General features: G+C 38.7%; 1 protein-coding gene across 1 annotated transcript; it reads right to left on the minus strand.

Moving 5' to 3' along the window:
- Nucleotides 1-90: 90 nt before the first annotated feature.
- Nucleotides 91-11792, minus strand: LOC139133576 (von Willebrand factor D and EGF domain-containing protein-like). Its single transcript, XM_070700308.1, has 8 exons — nucleotides 11695-11792; nucleotides 5992-6304; nucleotides 4932-5011; nucleotides 2445-2607; nucleotides 1844-2002; nucleotides 1206-1589; nucleotides 267-521; nucleotides 91-108 (listed from the first exon to the last, which is right to left on the minus strand). The coding sequence occupies exons 1-8, from the start codon at nucleotides 11790-11792 to the stop codon at nucleotides 91-93; spliced, it is 1470 nt and encodes a 489-aa protein (XP_070556409.1).
- Nucleotides 11793-17350: the final 5558 nt, after the last annotated feature.

Consider the following 17350-nt stretch of genomic DNA (forward strand, 5'->3'; position numbering starts at 1 on the left):
CGAAAAAAATGTATTACTTGCGTAAGGCTACTTTAAATTCTCATAAAATGCTAAATACTCGGTGAATAAGCATTGTCCTTTCCATGTCATTCAAAGCATCAACTGGTTCTACTTTGATAATACGTAGACTTAAAACACCACGAAGACTTACAACACCACCATTTACCATGCATATACCTCTTAAAACCTTTTTCAGCTAAAATAAGCTGCAGTGATGACGGAATGATTAGCAACGAAACAAAGTGAAATTTTGAAAAGTCTATTACCCTTCGAGAACAAAACCCGTGAGTTCCGTTGCATACGTCACAATTAGCGTCGTAGATGATTGCCAGAACTTGGGCACTTTCCAAAGTACCATCGTTGCTGATAGACACCAAGGCACCAACTGGCTGAGGGGCGCCATCGGCGTCCCTGCGTCGTCTGCTGCCAACTTCGATAGGACATCGCACTTCTTCGTATGTTGCGTATGTAGCAGCGACCGTCTCCGTGTTCTCCCCGATAGTGAAGTTAGAGTCCGATATCTTGTTGAATTAAGGCAGAAACAACAAGTTGTTCCAGTGAATCACAAACATTTACCAATAATCAAGTTGATTGCCGTAAAACGTCATCAGGCCCAAGACTCGATAAATCGAAAGCGGCTTCGGTAATTTTGGCGATTAAATGAAGTCGTTTTGTTCTCAGATGTGGAATTTGTGAGTCTCACCCAGAGACACCAATGGAAACAAAGTACTGTATGTGGCGTGCTGATTTGGGATGATCATACCACATAATGACTGGATCATTGACAAAGCTGGTATTTTCTTTATGTCGGATGTAATGTGTGCATAGCATTGCCGGTAATTCTAATATAATGAGTTCATCAGGCTCTGTATCGCCCATGTTATTTTTGCATATTGTCATTGTCGGTAATTCTAATATCGCCCATTGGATATGATTTTACTGTTCTGCCATATTCTAATTCTTGTCGCATAGAATAGACTGTTATTGCTTATCAGAACGTATATCTTTTGAAAAATGGGTAGCGAAATTTACAGAAAATCATTGGAAAGCAACAACAAAATTGCCAACTGCCATCAAGCACACCTTCAATTCAGTCTAATAGGTTCGAAATCTCTGAACTCTTCACGAAGACAGATATTTCCTAGCGTCGCTTCTTTGAAATGCTCTTACATGCAAATACAAAAGGGTACACATATCATGCATACCTCTACAGGAGTCACGTGACAGGTCAAAACGTCAGATTCTACGAAGTTGTCACCGTAGATAGACACGTGATCGGTGCAATTCTCTTCGCTTGAGTCGCACAAGCCTCCCACTCCTGAGCTGTAGATTTGCGGCGCTTCCTGTAAATTTGTTGAGCAGTCTGTCCCGCCAAATCCTTCGGAACACGTGCAGATACCATCGACGCAGTTTCCGTTACCACTACAGTCTGATGGACATATCATGCCCAGTATCGACCTAGGCGGTCCAACTGTCCCACCAGAGCTGCCACTTGCTTCCCAGTAGGTAGTGTTTTTAGTCAACACCTCTTCACACTGGGCAGTCATTAAGTCTCTTGAGACTGTTGCTTGAGACAAGTCGTCTAAAACCTAGTTGAGTATACCGTTACAGAAAAGGTGAATGAGTCACAGAAAGTATTCAGGGGAAAGGGAAAGCAGCACAAAACAATAACGTAAGGAGGATTGACGAGGATCGACAACCCTATAAATTCAACTGCCACAACTTGACAACTTTTCGACAGATCCGATTTCAAGAGCACTTCTGTATGATACTATTAGGTGAGACAGATGTGAGAGATCAGCATCAGCTCTTTGCCATGCAATAATACAAGTCTTACTCCTACCTGAATATCAACGGTGCATGCATTTATAAACTCGTCGACTTCACTCTCATCAAGAGCATCTGCACAACTTCTGCCAATTTCGGAGTCCTTTATTTGCCTGACGCATTCAGCATTAGCATCATCCTCTGTTATTCCTGATGGAGTTGGCCAACTTGGAATCTTAAGAGGTGACAAAATGATATAAATTGGACACTATCTATACCACAGAAATAATACGTGCTAGTTTTAATGCTAAATTACTCACTCTCTATTCGTACAGTGGAATGCCTACGATAACAAATAGTTGTCATCAGTGTTTGCTATTAACGTCAGTGAGCTATGTATGTTCGCCGTTATACATTCCTTTGCTTATCACCAGCAAAGTCAAGTAGCTGTGCTTTAAGGTTGTTCATAAACGATTGTTAATGTACACACTTTTGAGTTCTTAAGTTTTTTGTAACATTACCTCGAACTGGAAATTCTCATCATACTCGAAACTTAAGTCATCTTCCGATGCTGATATTTCACGCTTTTGAACCTTCACGTTTTGTCGTCTTCTTCTCGCGAGTTCTACCAGTATATAAGTGAGGTCACAGGAATAAGCAGTGCAACGTCCTTGTACCTGACCAGAATCAAATGCCCGTCCATTATCCTTGCCTATTTCGCACTCTTCCTCCGGCCCGGTATTATCCGCGTTTGCACTACAACTGCAATACACCTGGCTTAAATTACTCTGTTCAAATGCGCTAAGCTCACCATAGAAGAGATTTTGTCCTTCTTGTACCCTGTTTACAAAATGAATAAATCAGTGACAATAAATTGCCATAACAAATGTATTACATTTTTTTCATGTAACCGCATCAACATTTGCTATATAATTCCGTAAAAATCCACCGTCCTCACATACAGGCCGAATGAACTGAACAATCCCCAAATAACATCAGTCAAACCCTGTAACACCCCCTCTGCAACGTTAACTTCAGAGGGCATCCGCTCGGAAACTTGGTCTCACAATGTCTTGTTCTCATGCTGGAGCGCTGCAATTGTTGTTTTGTTTTCAATTTCGTTCGGTCCTTGCATATAATTTAAGTGTAAACTATCGACTTCTGGCATCAATAAAAACATGTGAAAAAAAGATATTGCAAAATTTACTGTAAATACCTCCATGAATTTGAAAAGTCATGCTGAGTTTCCCATCGGTTCGAAGGAGGAGAGTGTATCTTTTGGGTTGCACCAACAGGACCATGAAGTAAGTCATTGCTGTAATCGTTATCGTAACTTCCACATAAGCCCAAATTCTCCCATCCAAAGTCGTCAGATCCAGGAGACAAGTACAGATGAAGAAAATATGTACCCCATATTTCCAAATAGGCACCAGTTGGGAAGTAGATCTAAAGTTACGTCAGGTAAAAGTGATGGCGTTAACGGCGTCAGTCTTCAGTTTTGTACTCACGTGGTTGTCCAGCTTGGTGGATTTACTGGAAAACCCGATATGTACGTAGAAGCAATCTTGCCATTAAAAACTAAAATTATTGCTCAGAAAATTTGGCGTGAATCTTTACTTCACTTAATTTGTGAAATCTTTAAACCTTTCCAACCTATAAAGACCAGAAGCCCGTGTGCTAGAAGAAACTCACTGATACTGATATAAATTTGCAAGATCAGATTTCATTATTTTATCTAGGCGTGTAAACCAACGCATACTACATTAACTATCCACGAACATTATTGAAATTTAATCTTACAAGTGAATGCAGTCTCGGTTCACTCCGACCAGCGGAAAACACCCAGTCAAAACTTATAACATGGTGCACTCTTAAAATGAGACAACGCATCACCGATAGTGATTGGTGGCCTCGGTCAGCAGGTGAGGATTCTTATCCTTTGCTAGGAATAAGTGTTAGTGGTGTAAATAAATCGTTCGCAAACTACGGATAAAGTGGCCAACCACGTTCACGGACAAATTACACAGTATAATTGTTCTTAATAATAGTTTTTACTCTTACCTTATATATTCTTCCGCTATTTCGCCTCACTAGTCTAAATCCTGGAGTCATAGCTCCATTGACGATAATCTTGATGACTAGTGGTCTGTATGTTCGCCAGTAGGAATACCTTCGCCCTCGCCAATTATAGTAAACAAGCCATGCGTAGGCAATTTTGCATCTATCAATTATTATTATGTCGTCTCCGGCTCTAGCGGCAACGCCACAGTTACAGGCCACGCTTCCACAGGGTGTCAGTCGTGTTTGTACCTGCATACGCCAGAAAATAAAGAACGTGTACCTCTCCGGGCCCAAAGACAGAAAATTATCAACCTGATAACACAGATGCAAGGACAAATTGTCTCCCGTCTCAGAGGAAGGTAATTGAAAATTTATATAATACATCATTTGCCATGTTCCATGAACCTAAAGAGTTATCTTTTTTGTGAAACATTATGCAATAGCAGCAATTTACTATTCAAACACTGTCATTTTTCAATGTTGACCACGGCAAGTATATCGTATTGTCGTATGTCGGAAAAAAAAGAGGAAAACAGTTGGTGTAATTTTTAAAACTGACATCAAAGTCTAAATGTAAGAATGCATTCAATGAGCCATTACCTCCAAGGGGAGAAATGCGTGTCGATAGAAGATGTATTCACCGGGTAGGTAAACGTCAAAATATCTGAAACAAAAAAAATAAAAAAAACTTCAAGAATGATACTCCGTACATGCTCGTATTATAGTGCTTTATCTAATTTATGAATTTGAAAGAACAAACGTAAAACTGTTGAGACATTAAAGTTGATATAATTGATTTTACAATCAGTACACGTCAACATAACAGCGGAGTTTCACAAAGGTATTCAATTACAACACCGTGGCGTTGAACCTTTGATGAACTATAATGACTTTTTATATATTTGGCCATCCTAATGCTTGATTAATGTTAAAGATGAATTTAAGCTGTTTTTCGAGATAGTGAAATTTGGAGAAGGTTTGAATTGGGTGTTAATTTTATGAAAACGATAATGACTGTGTGGGGCTTCGTTCTTCACTTCCGTTTACTTCATTGATTAAGTACAAACTTGTAAAACAGTTCAAAGTACTGATAATGTGCTTACTGTCCGTCGAATGTGACGTAATGAGGGTCACCCGTACCACTACATTTTCGTGACCTCCTATCTCGATCGTGCGTTCGAATCTGTGTCAGAAAATACAGCAAACTTGTCTTATGTGTTAACAACTAGAGTACTGGCAGACTGAAAGTAAGCATGCATTGTGTTTACATTCAACATTCTGTTTTTGTCATTTTACAAAGGAGTTAAAAACATGGAAAGATTTCCATAGGTCTTTGTGGTTGGATTGGCGTACAGTACGGTAAGTTAACAATGAAGGTATTGAGTACGCTACGAGAAACTTCATATCTTTTGAATTGATACCTCAATCACGACCTTAAGCAGCAAAAAGGTGCTCACGAAGGGGGTCATGATCGCTGCTACCCTTTTGCAATAAGTCACAGAAAGAAATGAATGTCTGAATATCCAGACTGCTATGATCGAAGAAGAACAATGATTATGCAAAATGCTAAAATATGGCAGATCAAACTAGGTGATCCCAAACTTTCTGTTATTGTAAATTTCATACTTGTTAATCTTAAAAGGTACATTTATATCTCTCTTTGTATAATGTTCCATACTTTATTGGCTTCTGTAATGTAAAAATATTTTCTCAGATTTAATGAGACATGTGTATTTAAATCTTTTTGATAACTCGAATAAAAACAGCTTTTTTTCGTGTCTTGTAAAAGTGTTGGTTGTTTCTGTTCATCATAACTCAATGTTATCGCGAAGATGCAAGTGCTGTCGCTCGTGCAATATACTGGTTCCATGTAGATGTCCACAGTGTAACAGTGAACCTCAATCGGTGCCCAACAGCATATCTAAGATGGCGATTTTAAACTCTCGTTCCAGAAAGAAGCGAACAAAACGCTTATAATTTTTTTTTTCAAAACTGCAACTAATGCATTTGTATACAAATTACGTAATACCATATGGAGTATGAAGTTGATTGCATATTGTTGAGTGATTTGGTCTGCACAGTACTGTGATTTATGTCGTGCCACCCATTAAATGATGCAAGTAGTCATAAACTTCTAGCCAAGTGTAAAATGTCGGTACATACCAGAACTGTCTCATTAATGTGGTAACCGTTCCATAAAACAGCTTCTTGGGTGCTAATTGGCATAAATTTCAAATACACATCACCATCGCCATCGCTGAAGAAGTCTCTCCTTGCTTTCACTCGCACGGTAAAGGGACCATTCGGTTTATCAGATGTCATGGTAGTTCCACATTCCTGCTGCACGACAACGTCCACATAGCTACCGAATTGGCCAGATCTCTGTGTAACAGTGACTGGTATCTGTACTTTACAGTTCGGTGTACACAAAAAGGGCACCGTGGGTACCAAATCGAAGGACGCTATGCCAGCGAATCTGAAAGCAATAATTATCGGTTTTGTTTTAGATTTGTTGTGTGAAACGGTGACTCTGAGAGAGGATATCAACATTTGAATTGTCAACGATAATGTTTTTAACAAGTCATGTATAGGTTTCCTCATCTGATGTATTTTCTTCCCACATTATTATTTTGCATACACGACTTAATATACGCTATTTGAGTACATACTGTTCATTATTTACTACTGACAATCGTTTGAGAAAACAAATTAAAATGAAATCACACTAGCAAACTAGGACAAGAAAAGTAAAACGACAATAATAACAAAAAAAAAATTCAACGAAAGTAAAACCGGTAAAGAATTACATTAAAAAGTGTTTAAAAAAAGCCACAACAACAATACAGTAAAAACAATTAAATGCATATTAGGAATGACTAACAGCTGCAATCGGCCTAGAGTAGCCTAAGCGAACTGTGAAGTTTGAAATTTAAGTCGTCGCATAAACGCACAAGTTGCCTGCACCAGTCAGCAGGCCTCCGGTGTAATTGTGTGAAGAATTGCCGCGTTTAAGGCAATGTCCAAACCCTCTGGATTTAAATTTGCCAATTTTTCTTAACGCCGGTGTTCCCTACTACACGACCGAAATTTTCAAAACTGTTGGTATAAGTGACATATCATACCGCACATTATAGGCTTCCGCAACGCTCGACTCACTCGTAGACAGTCTTACACAGTATTAATGATTGAAACTTGTAATTAATTTAAATCAACGCAAACATTCCTTCAGTCTGACTTTAGAGCCACCAAAATTTGATTTTAAAATAAAAGGACCACGTACGTCAGCATTACATTATATACCAGTACTGTTGGCAACATTTTTGTTTGGTTTCCTCAGCGGCGTATATGGATTTTAGCGGGCTATATGTTTTAAAGGATTTAAGCCAGAGAGCTCACGGAATGGTGAAAACTGTAACAACATGATGAAGAATGTATCACATAGCCTTCGAAGGGAAATTAGCTGGAGAAGGCTTGTCAGAGTCACAGAGTAGAAAATATTGTAAGTATTTCGACAGAATGCGAAAAAGGAGCGGAATTTAATGCGCAGTAAAGGGAAGGTATATGAAAATAACTTTGAGTGCGATCATAATGTGACATGAAATACAAGGGTCTCTTAATTGCATGAACATCTTTGAAGATTTTCCTGGCACGTTTATTCACCCACTTAACCAGTAGAAGACAAATGGGAACAAATATCCCAGAAGCTAAATGTTTGAGTAATCCTTTTAAGCACAGAGTAGTAAATGCCAGGCAGCCGAATATGCGTCGGGCAGAAAGTCGCCAATTTCTTTGGTCGATTTGGCATTAATCAATATACTGACTGCTCAACATATAGGACCCTGGCTTCTTTTTGTAGTTTCGATTCTTGCCAACACCAGTCAATTTTGATGGTTGTGCTCTGAATAACAGCGTGATATTAGAAATACCAGACAAATATTGTTGTATTATGTATATTGAATTCCCTTAAACTTTTAAACCCTTTGTCATTAAATACGTGAATTTTTCATTTGGGTCGAACTCACATCATATATCAGCCAGTCACCTAGCGGAGAAGTTACAGACAGAACAGCTCGGCCAAAGTTGAATGATATCTAAGTCCCCTGGTGCTCGGCATGTTTTCTATGAATTTGCTAACTAATGAAACCACGCGTACGATTGAGGTGATTTAACAAAACGTCGGTGCTTGCCTCCGTACGTTTTGTGTGGCACAAATATAAAGTCATTACTGTTGCCACATATATATCGTATTCATCTTTTTTAGAGATTAATCGGACAGCCTGAAGACTATGACCTTCCCCTGTAGGCCACGTCGTAAAATAAATCTTTCGTGAGCAGATGTTTTAATGCGATTCAACTATATTGCCCCCACTTGATCATAAATCATGTTTATCACAACAAGGCGTTAAGAGTGAGTCCTGAAATGTTTTCTGTAAGACAGGAATTAATTGACAAGACGTACTGTGCATTCTTCATCTAATGTTTTCATTTGCAAGCTGCATTATTTTGACATCTCCGAAGAGCAAATAATTGACGCTTCCTACTACAAACAAGGGCGACACTTCAAGCGATACGAGGAAAGCTTATCAACTAAAAAGCTCTATAAACGAATATGTTAGATACTGTCGAGGAAGTTTCGACAGACACCGGATCTGTAAGATAAGACTTTTGGTGATAGCGCTATTCCAACTTGGAAATCCAGTCTAACCTTGGTGCAATGGATTGCCGAGAGAAATAACGTTGAATGAATCAATAAAACTCTGGACTCACGTAACGTTAGTTGAAAAGTCCTGTCGCGGAACAGAGGTCGACGGGTCGTACGACCTCAACAACTACACCACAAAGACGAAATGTTTTCAAACAGGCACGTGCGAAATATAGACAACGCCTAAATGATCAGATGACACCAAATCCCAGCTCCTATTGGACAAAGAGTGACAGGAGGCGTGGCCTACATAACTTTATGAAATGATAAAGTACTAACCTTGAGCAAGTGAAATGAAATACTCACTTAGAATCAACCGCGCCTGCCCCTGTCTTACATTAATTTGTGCAGCCCTGAAGTTTAGATCCAAAGTTATTAGTATTACAACTCACTGAGTATAAAATGGTAATACAATGGAGTATGTCTAACACAAGATAGTGGTTTCAAAAAGAAAACCAGAATATACATTAGATAAATGTGACTTCATGATTTTTCATTTTGAATAACACAATAGTAACAAGCTATAAGCTATATCATAGTCATCAGTTCAAGAATGATAGTGACAAACGCGATGTAATATGATATTCAACTGGTCCAATAACCATTTTCATTCAAGGTAATACATTACCAGGTTCAAGGACGTTTGTAATTTACAAAGTTAAGTAGGACCATCCTGAACAACTAATAGTAAGTGGTGGTACCAGGTTTCCGGAATGGGTAAGCGTATCCATGCTACACCCGTCAGTATTGTCTCAAAATCGTCAAAATTGTATAAAGTGATACGGTATATGAATCACTGTAGTAAGTCAAAGCGAGGAATGCTGTCGCTAATCATTTGTGTGACCGAAGTGTCGCATTTGGCCACAATGTTATCATATCTATTATACAACTTTTTGAAAGTCCTCACTCGTCTTTTTGGTATGTACCCCTTTCTCATTAGTTTTGATGCCAATAAGCTGTGTCTTACTTGAAAATCAGCGTAGGAATTACAAGCTCTACAATGTCTGAGAAGTTGAGAAACATATACACCATAAGCAGGTGCAGACGGAATATTACTTGACAAGTGGGGATTATTGTAATTTCAAATTCGAAATCACCCCTTTTTGTCATACAGCTTAGTGTGTAGCCCATTAGTACCTACTTGTAAGAACAGATCGAAATAGGAAGTTGACTTTTCACCCTCGGTGATGTAAGTAATTTATATGTCTGGATTGTTTAGACCACAGAGTGGCAACACTTGCATGCCCTTTGTTCCATGGTCGTCTCGGTAGACTATTGGCTTTCATATTAAAATGAGCTTCAAAGGTGTTAAACTTTTTGGAGGTTTTGTTTGTGGTTGATAATTACACGAGATTATGCGAAAAATACGACGAGATGGCATCGTGCTGCCAGTCGCGTAGCAACCATAGTTACTTTGTGAGCTCTCAGGCCAGAAACACTGCTTCACGCCAATCAAAACATGACACGCCAGCAGTTTCATAAACTTGTCCTTCTTTGACGAACGTGTAAAAGACGGTATGACTGACCGTAAAACATTGTGTAAAACCAGACAGTATCGATAAAAGACTTTCAAATTTGGTTCAAACACACTAATTATATAATCATAAAAATATGGGAGGAATTTTTAAAACGGTAAAACTCACTTTCATGAAGCTCAAAACACTCCCGTTTTCGCCAGCACGTCAATTCCGCACAGCACCACACGACAACAACAACACAAACTTTGCCGAACATACTTTCGCTTAACAATTTGCGAAAATCCGAAAATTACCGAAGGATGCATGGTCGGTACTCTTCGGAAAAGAGAGGCGAGAGCAACCTGAGGCGAGGCGAACATGGATGGGTTACGTAACCGCTTCACGCCTTAAACAATACCCGTTGCCACTCTGTCCATGTTCCTCTGTGTTTAGACTAATGAGACCATTAATATATGTGCGTGTTGTTAAAACGCATTGCGAGATTTTTAAGCAAGAAACGCATACAGCTCAGCACAGATAGACAACAAACAATGGTGATGTTCATTTCATGGTGACATTCATTTCACCAAACCAAAGGGCCTTTAAGAACCACGAGGCAGCATATAAGAAACCTTGCGGTTGAAATGTGACTCAAACAATTTCGACACATTCCGTTTACACTATCTTCGTTCATGACTCTTTTCGCTTCCATACCAAACATTCCCTGAAGAAATGTTATTCATGCTAAACAGCCAAGTGTAGGCATAGACATTGGGTATCATGATAATGAACATGGGCTAAAAATACTGCACTTTCGATAATGTTCGTTTATCCTTTCCTATTCAATCAAAACCCATTATATGCACTTCAGTTGAGCTCTGTGCATTTAGCAAGTTCAATGTAAGTATACGAGAGCTGTCGTGCGCATTAGCGGAAAGTAATAAAAATGTTTAGTGTCATTAAGATTTTTTTATAGGTAGTTTAAAGTAAACATGAACATAAATTTTAAATCTGGTCCAGCTCAGCCTCATTTTCAAATAATTCTACTTGAATAAATTATATTTATAGATGCATGCAATGTATACATAACTGCCAGGTTTCAGACCTGGGATCCCATTCTTCCTTCCAAGTATGACTGTTCCATCGTTGATCTAGCTGGCGAGTCATAATGAATCTCATCAAACACAACGTCATCATCGATGAACCATTCGAAGTGCATAGACACGCATCGGACCGAAGAGTGATAATCGATATCACAGTGAAAGCGAATCTCAGTAGCGGTTTCACTGTAAGACAGGGACACCTCTGCAATATTAAGGAAAGTGCAGCTAACATCTCAAAGATACACTTTAACCAAACAACATTTAATAAGAAAGTTTTATTAAAGACATATATGTTACTCCTCGACCATTTGCCCAATATTTGTGGAAATGGCCATTCAATACTTTACTTATGGAAATGTCTGATCAAACGTTTATCACTTAAGAACACTGACGCTTCATAATGACAAATTAACTTAGAGCTAATGAAAACGATCGAGTATACTTCAATCCGACTTTCTCAAGCGAAAGTAAATGCGTCCTCCTAAATCTGAAAAGGTAGTCAACTTACGTGTTGGTGTGGTCAACTGGGGCCCTGGTGTTGAAGTATACCAGTCGTCTGACCAGTCATCATAGTCAGTACCGTAATACCATGTTGTAGACCAACCTGTTTGCTGACAGCAAACTCCAGATGTACATAGGAAAAAGAACAGAAGCTTTCCTGTCGTTGGCATCCTGATGACTGTTGGTAGTGTTGGCAAGCATGATATCTCTACAAAAGTGATAATGAGGCTGTATTTACATCATTGGTCGCCTTGGCAATTGGGTAAATATTTTCCTTAAATATTTTCGAAATTCGGATTAATAGATACTCTCTACTTTGAATTATGCGTCACTTACATGAAAGTTCATGAAAAAAATGTTTTCACATAATGCATAAATCTGGGAAAAAGCAGTTCAAGGTAATTTGCGGGCAAATGACTGTTTTTGGTCCGTCATGTCACAGAACACTGTCGAAAAAGAACATCGTAGCGAGAAGTTCTATAATTGGGATGTTTACCTTACGCTTCTTTCTTATCTATGCTTTGTTCTGTATTGCTTTTCATATGAATAAGAATGGAGCATGGTCTGAGTGACTGGTCACTGTGTACTACTTCGAATGGCTGAGTTGGTTTCTGCCGAGTTGATCAGGTCTCCTATTTACACTGAAAGACTTCAGTTGAAGCTATTGACTTCCGCCCCGATAGAGAATCATGTTTATTCAATTAAAAAGGTAGAGGGCTAAACATATTCTGTCGCAATATTATCGACCAATATGACAAGCACTTCGATCAGTAGGTGTAGTGAAACAGGATCACTAAAACCTTTACCCTGGACAACCCTGAATGACTTCACTGCTGATATATTGTAAGGCCAGAGTTGCCGAAAAATTAGTTCTCGCGTAATGCAGATTAAACTCTATACACAACTTCTCGACCTTTGGCACGAACGAAATGTTTCTTGTTAATTGTTATTAAAATTATCTACTAACGAAAGATAACTTGTATCTGAAGTTGAAATATTTTTGATATGTAGTAGAACAGACTTAATTGTCTCATCAGATATAATAATAACACGCCTGCCACCATATCCCGTCTGATGACCTTAAATACACTTGTCGCGCGGGTCTGCATGGGTGATGGAGTCTTTAGAAATTTCTGGCGTTCAGCCATCGTCTTACAAATTTAAAATCACGACACAGCTATGTCACTATGGTTACATATAAACAAATATTAAGTTATAATGAAGGGCAAAATAAGACATTAAAATATCTGTACTTTTAAGCATAATGATGGACCGTAAGAGTAGAAAAGACATAGATCAGTCAACTTAGACAGGATTTTTGTAGTCTTGAAAATAATAGAAAAATGATGTCAAAGGTTTCTACCCTCAGTTATAATGAATGAAAAGCTGAAATGTGTTACGTGAAAAGACATGAACCCAGTATCATAAACTTTAACCAGTAGCCAAGAGCTCTGGAATTCATATATGGACCGATCATTTCGTTATATGCCTTGCATGTGGATATGATAAGAACTCTTTGAAGTTAACGTCTATCATGTTCATAATTAGGAACGATAGTGAGAAAATCGTACCTTTGAAAAAGCAATCGATATTTTTTACTCTTCTGTTGACAAAATGTTGTTTTACTGCCGTGCACACAGTGTACAAGGAACTGCCTAATGTTTAATAATTAACACGGTCATTTCCCGCCTCAGTCAGCACGACCATGGTATACAACAGAGTATTACATTTTCCATAAAGTATTACGTTTTCAAAGTTGAAATAAGTAGCTATGCTCATTAACACACCCCAAGTGAATAGTGCGTGTCTTTGCAAACGATGCTTCTTTACCAACTTTTTATACAGGTACCGCGAGAGGAAGAGGGAAATAACTGTTTGTGCGCACAGTTTCATTCATCAACGCAACTATTTTTATTGGTAACATTCGTACAATGTGACATGTACTTCACAAAGACCTAATTGATCCTTGGAGAAGGTGGTCAGAAGGAGACTCTGATACCAGTTGAGAGACAACGAGTACTTCAAAGAGTCTGGGGGCAATAACCCAGTCGCTGGCCACAATTTGCCTTTGAATGGGTGTGAGTTCAACGTTTAACATGTTTATCTCGCTTCCAGTGCCATTCTGACTTCAATGTTCCTCTGAAGAAAACCGGATATCTATTCTACTGTTATGGACCATCGTTGTGTCTAAAAGTACAGTTTATTGTCTGTGAATGTGTAAGACTGGTAACCATAGTGACATAACTGTGTCGTCATTTTGGGTTCGTAATACGATGGCTTTCTGCCAGAAATTTCTGAAGAATCCAACCGCGCAGACTAGGGAGATGAGTGCATTGAAGGTCATCAGAAGGATATGATGTACCGAGCCAGAACTGTTCCGAGTCATGATACTAAGGTTCTAGGTAAGACAACTAAGTCTCTTCTCCATAATAAAAATGTTTGATTTCAGACAAAAATTTACAAGAAACATTTCTTCATTCATGTCAAATGTCGAACATTCGTCTGCAGAGTATGAAGATCTACATTGCCCGAGGAACCAATTTTTCAACAACTTTGGCCTTACAGTATCTAAGGAGTGAATTCATTCAGGGTTATCCATTTAAGGTTCTAGCTTCACTACATCTATTCATCACAGGTCGATAATATTGCGACCCAGACATATGCCATATGTATGACGCAAAGAGTTGGTCGTGACTAAAGAAACAATGATCGTTCAGTTTTCAACGAATGCCAAACGGCGAATGCTTTGTTGCTGTTGTTGTTAAAAGGCAGTCTAATCAATGCTACATTTCAAACAGTCACGATACAATCCAAATATTCAACACGACAGAGCACGCACGATGCGTTTCTTTCTTCTGTTTACCTTAACGGGACAATTAAAATATCCCAAATTGTCCCATTTCAGTGGATGTGAAAGCTTAAAGGGCCATTATTTGTAACTTTTGACCATTTTTTACCTCGGAAAATTCCATGTTGGAGGCTCATATTTGTTGCAAAATTTGTTTACGAAGAAACAAACATGATTAGTGAGGTTATAGCCATATAAAACTGCTAATTTTTGTTCAAACGTGTTGCCCTTCCGAGCTCATTTGTTGAGGTCTGACACGCTCAGCGTGCCGGGGAGAACGCAGATATGGTGACACCGCGATCACGCGAGATGTACAAGTTCACGTTTATTACGGGATCAAAACAACATTGCATCGTGGATTGCCAGGCATCTGGCTACGCAACGTGCTCGGACAATGACTACGACGTAAGTACTGGGCATAAGTAACGAATATTTATTTTGAAATTGCTGTAAATGGCTCGCGCAGGTGCAGAAGAATGCCTACGTTGCAATCCGCGTGTCAACAGAGTTTGTATTTCTGTCCGGACAAAAATTGAAATTTTCGTTGTAAAATCACATGTTATTTAGTTGTAGGGCACGTAATGTTTCCGAATAATATGCGATTCTCTGTTATTTGACAGGCTATTCAACATGAGCCGGTGATCATTACAATCAAAACTAACGGAAAAATCGCCAGGAGATACAGCTAATTTGTAATTATTTGAAATAAAAATGATGTCTTCTTGTTTCATTTAAAAGTGCCCACACTTTGTTTATGCTGTCATTACGTCAGATTTGTCATCGCATTGTATGAAAATTGCTTGTGACTCCATGGTTGAATAAACCATAAAAGGGATATCACATCTTGACTTCATGACAATTGTCGTTCAGAAATTAAACAAGCTGCAGACTGTTTTGTCCACCAAAGAATTGCTCTCGAGCTTGAATAATGGTGTTCATCAACCCGTCGACAGTACCACTTGAATTGATAAGACGCCAGAAAGCACGATGCTTTATTGTTATTGGCAGACCATTCGTATAGCGTGTGTGGGAGATCTACATTTTTGAGGCAGATCTCGAAAGGACATTCCATTTTAGGATAAAGACCAGGAGGAGATATCAAAATTTACATTTCATATACTAGCATAAAAGAATTCCTTGCATCACATTATGATATGTTGTAATTGAACTTGGATGAGACATACAGGATTGCCATTAGATGAAAATTTTAAAATTTACTAATAACACCGTGCATCACATACAAAAGTGGAATCTTTTATAGGTGGGAAGGCGAATTCAGATCAAGAGTAGATAAAATGAAGTCAGGGTTCGAAAGAATATTGATATTTCACATTGAACTTCATACCTTTGCGTTATTTGCCGTAGCCTAAATCATGGAAATATATAGTTAGCTACAGATATCCACAGTAAAAGATATGAAACATAAAAATATACACAAAGCTCTTGAGGACTGAAGACACACGGATAGCGATTGTACACAAGACCATCCTTTTCTGTTTGCTTGTGTTGAAAGAATTACATCAATACTGTTAGCATAAAAGCTGTTACTGCATACTGTTGATGTTACTTGACGATAATAACTACAAGCTGAGATGTTGTATGCCACCAAATGTCACTATGGTCATTTTTCATATGCTGATGCTCTGTATTGCGTGTCTACTAAGTTCAGTGACATAAGATATCATTGCATATCAATGAAGTGATACGCCCTGTTTCTTTTGAATATGAAAAAATGACCAGCTTGTCTCTCTTTCAATTGAATATTTGCATATGAAAAATATGAATCGACCTGTTGACTTGCAGAAGAAAGCCTGATACGGCCTATCGGACTACTCCCAAATGCTGGCGCTCTAATTATAACAAACCAGAGGTGCCCGTCAATGATTTTGACTGCGATGTTAGGTCCGATCTCCGAGAGCGGGAGGTTTGAAGCATACGGAAGTGTGGACAAAGTAAGTAAAACACGCGTGTCGATACCTGATTCACGTGCTGCCGATTCAAATTCACTCCTATAGGAGAACCAAGGAAAAAGCAGGGCACCAAACTGACAAGTCGATGACGTCGACCTTCTGTTCCGTCCGTGCATGCATTTAGACGTGCAGACGACAAGCAAGACTACTATCAATGACCGGCTAATCATGATAAATGTGTTTGAAAAAGGGCAATAAAAAACCACCACATTTACATGTCTCTTTATCTTACATAGTTTTCGTCATCTGACATATTTTATGGTTTTCATGAGACACCAGTAAGGTGGTCACTATAACAACGACCTTGCTTTTCCACCAATGCGACCCGACTAAGAGCTGATATCGAGGGATAACCTCATATTATTGAATGAATATTGTCAGGTGTTAGTTTGAATGTGAGTAACATTTCATTGAAGGATATTTGGATACATATATTTTCATATTCTCCCAATCTGTCATTTTGTTCGTTTTTGTGTCGTTCCTCTTTTTTGAGTTTTTGTTTCGATTTGTCAGTTTGCCCTTTTTTGCCACAGTCGTATGATAATCCCATTAACTGTACTAATTGCGATAAATGACCGGTTGGAAATCGTTTTTTACCGATGAACTAAAGAAAAGCTACCGTAGTTTCCAGTGATTTGAAATATAGCTGGTGGTATGAGTGCCTTTGTGACGAGGATGTAAACACCATTTTAATTTGCGACTTGACGCTAGAACACATGAAAGTGATCCTAGTCAGATCGATGGAAAGGTGTATTACATTGGTCGAAGAGAGGTCGGATGAAGAGTAAGTTTTGAGCGTATAAGAACATCCATGATGTGTTCATCTAAAGATCAAAACACTGTCCCTGATAAACTACAATAGCTAGCATTGGTATTGCATGAAGGTCCTTCGGAATAGAAGGTCCTAGCGAATATATGTATCGTCCAATGGAATCACATGA

This window comes from Ptychodera flava, chromosome 5 (assembly GCF_041260155.1).
Source record: "Ptychodera flava strain L36383 chromosome 5, AS_Pfla_20210202, whole genome shotgun sequence".
NCBI lineage: Eukaryota > Metazoa > Hemichordata > Enteropneusta > Ptychoderidae > Ptychodera > Ptychodera flava.

What these genes read in the sequence shown, in the direction of transcription:
- LOC139133576 (XM_070700308.1), bottom strand. Translation starts at nt 11,792, where the DNA reads ATGCTTGCCAACACTACCAACAGTCATCAGGATGCCAACGACAGGAAA. An exon ending in AGTTTGCTGTCAGCAAACAG is followed by an intron (nt 6,305 to 11,694) that starts GTTGGTCTACAA and finishes TATTGCTTTCAG; the next exon opens with ATTCGCTGGCATAGCGTCCT. An exon ending in ACATTAATGAGACAGTTCTG is followed by an intron (nt 5,012 to 5,991) that starts GTATGTACCGAC and finishes TTTCTGACACAG; the next exon opens with ATTCGAACGCACGATCGAGA.